Source organism: Silene latifolia, chromosome 8 (genome assembly GCF_048544455.1).
Source record: "Silene latifolia isolate original U9 population chromosome 8, ASM4854445v1, whole genome shotgun sequence".
In the NCBI taxonomy this organism is placed as follows: Eukaryota; Viridiplantae; Streptophyta; class Magnoliopsida; order Caryophyllales; family Caryophyllaceae; genus Silene; species Silene latifolia.
Genome location: NC_133533.1, coordinates 109,850,758 through 109,857,300, shown reverse-complemented (window position 1 = coordinate 109,857,300; position 6,543 = coordinate 109,850,758). Strand labels below are relative to the sequence as shown.

At 34.6% G+C, this 6,543-nt stretch overlaps 1 protein-coding gene across 1 annotated transcript; it reads left to right on the top strand.

Moving 5' to 3' along the window:
* Window positions 1-3,881: 3,881 nt before the first annotated feature.
* Window positions 3,882-6,261, top strand: LOC141597288 (uncharacterized). Its single transcript, XM_074417684.1, has 9 exons — window positions 3,882-4,027; window positions 4,216-4,272; window positions 4,608-4,705; window positions 4,875-4,944; window positions 5,152-5,200; window positions 5,357-5,445; window positions 5,545-5,592; window positions 5,812-5,871; window positions 5,962-6,261. Exons 1-9 carry the CDS (start codon window positions 3,968-3,970, stop codon window positions 6,058-6,060), a joined length of 630 nt encoding a protein of 209 aa, XP_074273785.1. The 5' UTR covers window positions 3,882-3,967; the 3' UTR covers window positions 6,061-6,261.
* Window positions 6,262-6,543: the final 282 nt, after the last annotated feature.

Genomic DNA, 6,543 nt, shown 5'->3' with positions numbered 1-6,543 from the left:
ATTGGCTGCTAACGACAATCAATGTGAAAAAAAGCATAGTGTACTGGGTTGACTCTTGCGGACATAGTCCCAGTGAGAAATTTGTAAAGATGATGACTGAGTAAGTTTACAACCTTACATTACAATGTCAATTGTTATTGTATGATCTTTGAAGACTAGTCTCCTTTTAATGTCCCATCAGACTGAGCCAAATGCTAATTATAATTTCCTGTATATATTTATGAATTAGTGTGTTTCAAGCAATTGGAGCATCAAGTTCAACTTTTGTCACGATAAAAGTAAGTGTATTCTTAATAATTACTCTTATTATTTAATTTATGTTTATGCGAGAGGTTGATATAATTTAGCTTATTTGTATGTGATTTATATAATAGTCTCCTCTACAACCGGACAACAAACAATGCGCCTTTTTCTATTGTCGGTCCATGTGAGTGATTATCACCCGAAAGTATATCAACATAGAATCATCGGTTAGTGTGTTTTAATAACTATTTCAAACGTAACTTGGGTTTAATTTTGTGTAATATTCCACTTATTCTGTCTATTTTGATTAAGTATATTTTGATTTGTAGTTCCCACCTTCAATCAACAACAAAGACCCAACCTATTCGAAGGAAGACATCGCCGACATGAGAAATAAATGGGCCACTTATTTTCTTTCATTAGCGGATGGTCAATAGTCTGCTCATTATGTATGTGTGTATATAGAGCCATGTGTAATTAGTTTTGGTCACCCTATTTATAATATTTTGATGCTGGGTTAAATAGACCAATCTGTGTAATATTCTGATGTTGCAGGATTGAAATTTTGCAATGCGCAGCTGCTGAAATGCTATTTTGCTGTAGCATTTCAGCGGAACCTGCTACTGCAAAAATTAGGGGTTGTTTGGTTGCCTTTTAAAATCATGGGAATTGGAAAATCATGGGAAGTGGCTAAATGGAGTCTTGTTTGGTTGCCCAATTCATGGGAAGTAGAACTTCCTATGAAACTCCAATTCCTACATAATGTAGGAAGTCACTTACCTAGCCCCCCTAGGTAGGTGGGAGTTCTCACATGAATTGAAGTTCCCACATTCAACCAAACAACATTTACACAATTCATGTGATTTTCAAGTTCATATGAATTTAATCTTCCCGGGAATTCTATCTTCCTATAACGAACCAAACGACTCCTTAGCATTTCAGAAGCTGTTGGAACCTGCTAAAACAATTTTTTTAAAAAAATATTTATAAATTCGATTACGGTTAAAAATAAAATAGTGGTCAATAAATCTATTGAAAACGGTCGCATTTAAATAGAAACCCGTTGACATATTCATTCATAATATAACGGTTTAATTAGGACAAACCGTTGTCGAATTCATGACATTTAAAACGGTTTAATAAGTATAAACCGTTGTCATATTTAATATTTTACAATGGTTGTGTTTCAGTAAAACCGTTGTCATAGGTTTCCGTAGAGCATTCAGACTAATACTACCACGGTTTCAATATTATAGACAACGGTTTTTGAACCGTTGTCTATAATATTGTATTACAGTATTTGAACCTGTTATTTACATTTCATAACGGCTCCGCCTTTTTAACAACCGTGGTCACAAAATAACAACGGTCGATGTAATAACTAATAACGGTTCCGTATTTTGTATTACAACGGTATATCACCTTATTTAACCATTATTGCACCTATTATTTAACATAGTGCTAGTTGTGTACTTGTGTGATTGTGTCATAAAAGAAAAGAAGGTAAATTTAACATCATTACATGTTTTAATTTTGCACATCTATCGGAAAATCCAACATTATGTCAAATTATATGCGATTCGTCTTACGAATTAATGATTGCTCTTTTGACGACATAAGGTCAACTTCAAGTAAGAGAATGTTGATAGATGATCATATTGATCAATCAATTAGTCATCAATTCAAATTATAATTGCTCACTCTTTTGTCATTTTCTCTAAACAGGTACGCATGGAGGTATAAGGATGCATGTATAGAGTTGGCAAAAGCTAACCCGAATTGAATAATCCGCTCCAAATTCAATTTGATAGAACTCGAAAATCAGGTGAACTGAAATTGACCAGACCTAAGGCTAACCCGACAACCAATAGCATGCTTATTTTTTCAAACCTGAACCCGATCTGAATCGACACGACCCGCTACCGGATATTGACTAAACCTGATGGACAACCCAATAATGAACTAATTAATAGTGGTGAAAACAGGATCAACTTAACATTTATCTAAATAGTTTTCACTTAAAACTACAATTAATACATAAATTACCCATTAAAAACTAAATACATAAGATTAAATATATGCTGATAATAACCTGACCTGGTACTGACCCGCTAATAATCTGTCATGAACGGTAAACGAATCGAACTTACCACTATCCCGAACCCAATATAACCCAACCCGCTTTAATCCAACCCATAACCGATCTGAGTGACCCGCTTGTCACCTCTATGCATACATCATCAATTCATTATTTAAGTGTGTAACAAGCGTTTTCGTAACATTTCCAAATTCTAAACATCCAAATTTGGTCACATTGCTTAGTCAACATCTTCTTAACGAACTTGATAAATGGATAACGAACCGTTCTTCACAAACTTGACAAAACATTACCAGATTAGTAACGACTCAATCATTTAAGAGTGTGATAATCATATGATCCTATGTCACGTACGTATCAATTTTGGAGAGATTGTACTTAATTTGCAAACTCTATAGCCTATAGAACACCAAAATTATATTCAGGGACATATTTTACGTATAAAACGTAAACTTTAGATAGATTGCAATAATTTTAACATCCTTATTTTTGTCATTATTGTTGATAGTTTATACTCTATCTATTCATTTCATTTTCCAGATTAGTAACGACTCAATCATTATTGTTGATAGTTTATACTCTATCTATTCATAAAAATAGCAAATCTTATCAAGTAATCAACCTTCCGCATCTTCATATCCGTTATTGAACACCCTTCATCTCCGGTATGTGATGAACCATGTAGGCATGCCTACATATATGCCTACATGTATTACTCACTTAAAAATATTGAGAATTTTGACATTTTTTACTATGTGATCAAAATATAAATCTACATATCGTCATACAGAGTATATTATTTGATTTAAGACTCTACCAAAAAAAAAGACTCTCAAATCCTAAGTACCAAAAAAAAAAAAAAAAAAAATCTCAAATCCTAAGTACCAAAAAAAAAAAAAAAAGAATCTCAAATCCATAAATTTTTAGGCTACTATTCTTTAAAACTGAATAAAACACTTTTTAAGCAAATCATATTTTTTTTTTCCTTGGGCTCGATAAATATAATCTAAAGGGTTACCCAACCGACGACCAGTTAAGTTGTTTAAGGACAAAAAACTAGAGCTGATAAACATTGACACGACACGAAAACACGACACGAACCCGACACGAAATTAACGGGTTTAGGTTGAAGCTAAATGACCATTTATGTAAGTGAGTCAACACGAGTACGACACGATATTTAATTGGGTCGGGTTTGGATTGAGCTCTCTAAATACGAACCCGACACGAATTACCTGTTTACTAAGTTAATCCTAATTTTTCTTGATCATCTTTCACATAAATGTATTTATACTTTCCAAATATTGACATGACACGAAAACACCACACGAACCCGACACAAAATTAATGGGTTAGGGTTGAGCCTAGATGACCCATTTATGTAAGTGAGTCGACACGAACACGCCACGAGATTTAAATGGGCCGGGTTTGGGTTGAAGAGTTTATGACCTGTTTACATGTGACACGAACACGAACCCGACACGACTCAATCTGTTTACCAGGTCTGCACAAAACTCTAAAACGGCTCACCCAGACCAGAAAATATTCAAATAACACCCTTAAACCCCAACAATTAAACCCCCTTTCCCAAAATTTCCCCAAAATCCCAGAAATTAGGTTAACAATATGAAGCTCAAGCAATTAGAAGGTCTACTTGGTAACCTTGATCAATTTTCCTCGCCAAAGGTACAATCTTTTTACTTGATTTATTCATTCTCTCAAATCCCATTTTGCAAATTGCTTTGTAAATTCATTTCCACGAATTCCACCTTACTTTTTTGGTTAATTTCCTAGCTTAAAGCATTTAATTTAGACCAATTTCTGGTACAATTTCATATTTATAATGTGCAAATTATTGTTCTATGTTGCTGTAGATTGAACTTGAACAGTACCCAACTGGTGCCCACATTGCTTCTCGCATGCTATACACTGTAAGATCAAAAAAAAGAAAAAAAAATTCACTACTTTGCTATATTTTACTGTGATTTCATTTTTAATTGTGTTTAAAACTGGGTTACTGGATTCGCTTAATTACTTACTAAATGCGAATTCGAGTTACATCGAGTTATGGTGTTTGGTTAAACTTTGATCGAATTATGCTCCATTTTGAGCAAATCGCATATTCGTATTGTGAATTGGAATCGGCCGTGTTACGAATCTGGTAACCCAGGTTAGAAGTTATCAGAATATGCATTATTTTTTGGGTAAGAGAGTTGTAAAAGTTTTGATCTTTGATGGGTATTTGTTGTTTTTTCGAATTGAATAGGCTGAACATTCATTTGGAGATGTGAGTGATAAGGTGGTGGCTGATTTTGGTTGTGGTTGTGGTACATTAGGAATTGCAGCTGCTCTTTTGGGTGCAGAGTGAGTATTGATTTATAGCTTCTTTTGAAGTCGGTTACTTGTGTGTAAAGCCGTATATTCACTTTGGTAGTTTTCATTTGGAGGTTTTGATGCTATGTTTGAATGTGATTTATTGGAAATCATTTTTCATAGTGCTTTTATCCTGTACCTGTTTGATTGGCGTCGACAGTCATGTTGTAGGTTTCGATGTGGATGCGGAGTCCCTTGAAATTGCTTCTTCAAATGCGGAGGATTTAGAGGTATATGAATGTATATGAGATGGTCTTACATGTGAGACCCATGCATTAACTATACAAGAAACGATAGAATACATAAGTAGTTAGGTTTGTCTCACATGTGAGACGCTTTCATATGACACTGACTTTAGCATGATTGATATTAGTTTTGCAATTATATCTGTGTTTTTACTTTGTAACATTGACGTGTTTGATTGTTATGAAGTGCAGTTGGACATAAATTTTGTTCAATGCGATATCCAGAATGTAGAATGCAGAGGTAATGAATTCTCCGACTGTTGTTTTTCTTTTCCGTTACTTTTGTTGTTTCTCGTAGCTCATTTAATGTTGGAGGGATATAATGGTTTTGTTAGAAAATCCATTCTGTATTATTATGATATTTTCAACTTAAAAACCACTTATCTTAATCTCTTAGGGAAGGTCATTGATACAGTCGTCATGAATCCTCCTTTTGGAACTCGTAAGAAGGGGGCTGACATGGACTTCTTATCTGTAGCTTTAAAGGTACTAATCTATGGCATTCTATTTGTTTGTTGACATTGAATAAATTCTTCATGCTAATAGATTCTAATTGATACCTCCTGGAAAATGACTATTTCTCAGGTTGCTTCCCGGGCTGTTTATTCTCTGCATAAGACAACGACGAGAGATGTAAGTCTATTTATGTTTGAAATTTTAAGCTTTATAAGATTGTTAATTTGTTTTATATTTTTTTTAGAAAATAAAACTGCACAAGTTCCCTAGTCTTGGCTACATGTGATACAATCGAGCAATGTGCTAAAAAGTCTGGCAACAAGAAGCCTGTGATTAAAGCTTTGTTTTGCAATTTTCTTCGGTATGTGTATTCTTTCTGATGTGCCTTCTGTTCAGCATGTGAGGAGGACAGCGTTGCAAGACTGTAATGCTAAAAGTGCAGAGGTATTGTGTGAGGTTAGTACAGGCGACTATAACTTCGAAACTCGATTATACTAACTAGCAGAATGAGCATCTTATTCAGGTTATATTCCTCTTTTTCTTCAGCTTCGGTATGATGTTCCGAAGATGTACAAATTTCATAAGAAAAAGGAGGTTGATATTGCAGTGGACCTCTGGCGATTTGTGCCAGCTACCGCCACTTGAACTGATGTTCAGATGAACCTGTAAGTTTACAGTTGCCTACTGGAATCATGATCGGCTTTTCAAAATTGAGAAACTGTAAAATCTTATAAAATGTAAATGTTCTATTTACTGCTCTGAACTATGTCAAGAAGGCCACTCTTATCATTCGTGTATGTTCAAGTTCAATCTGCTTTTCTTACTCAAGATCTATATTACCAATCAGCTGAGAGGTGGCGCAACTCCATGATTTAGATTCTAACATGGTATCAGTTTAGGATGCGATACCGCCTCATAACTAAGTTGGTAGGACTGTACTTATACCACAATGATCGTGACAATGCGGCCGTGGCTGATTGCAAGGTCAAGTTGTTAACAGGTATTCAGTATTCAGTACCCTAGTTTCTTTGTTCCTTCTAGATGTGATCAAATATGGAATTTGGACAAAAAGGCTAGCATTTTGAGACGGTTTGGCAAACTAGGTCGATGTAATCCTTTGAAAGTTGG

Excerpts from the sequence above, each read along its gene's own strand:
- LOC141597288 (XM_074417684.1), top strand. The coding sequence starts at position 3,968 with ATGAAGCTCAAGCAATTAGAAGGTCTACTTGGTAACCTTGATCAATTT. Across the intron at positions 5,201-5,356 it reads CCAGAATGTAGAATGCAGAG|GGAAGGTCATTGATACAGTC; the intron begins GTAATGAATTCT and ends TTAATCTCTTAG. Across the intron at positions 5,593-5,811 it reads ATAAGACAACGACGAGAGAT|CATGTGAGGAGGACAGCGTT; the intron begins GTAAGTCTATTT and ends CCTTCTGTTCAG.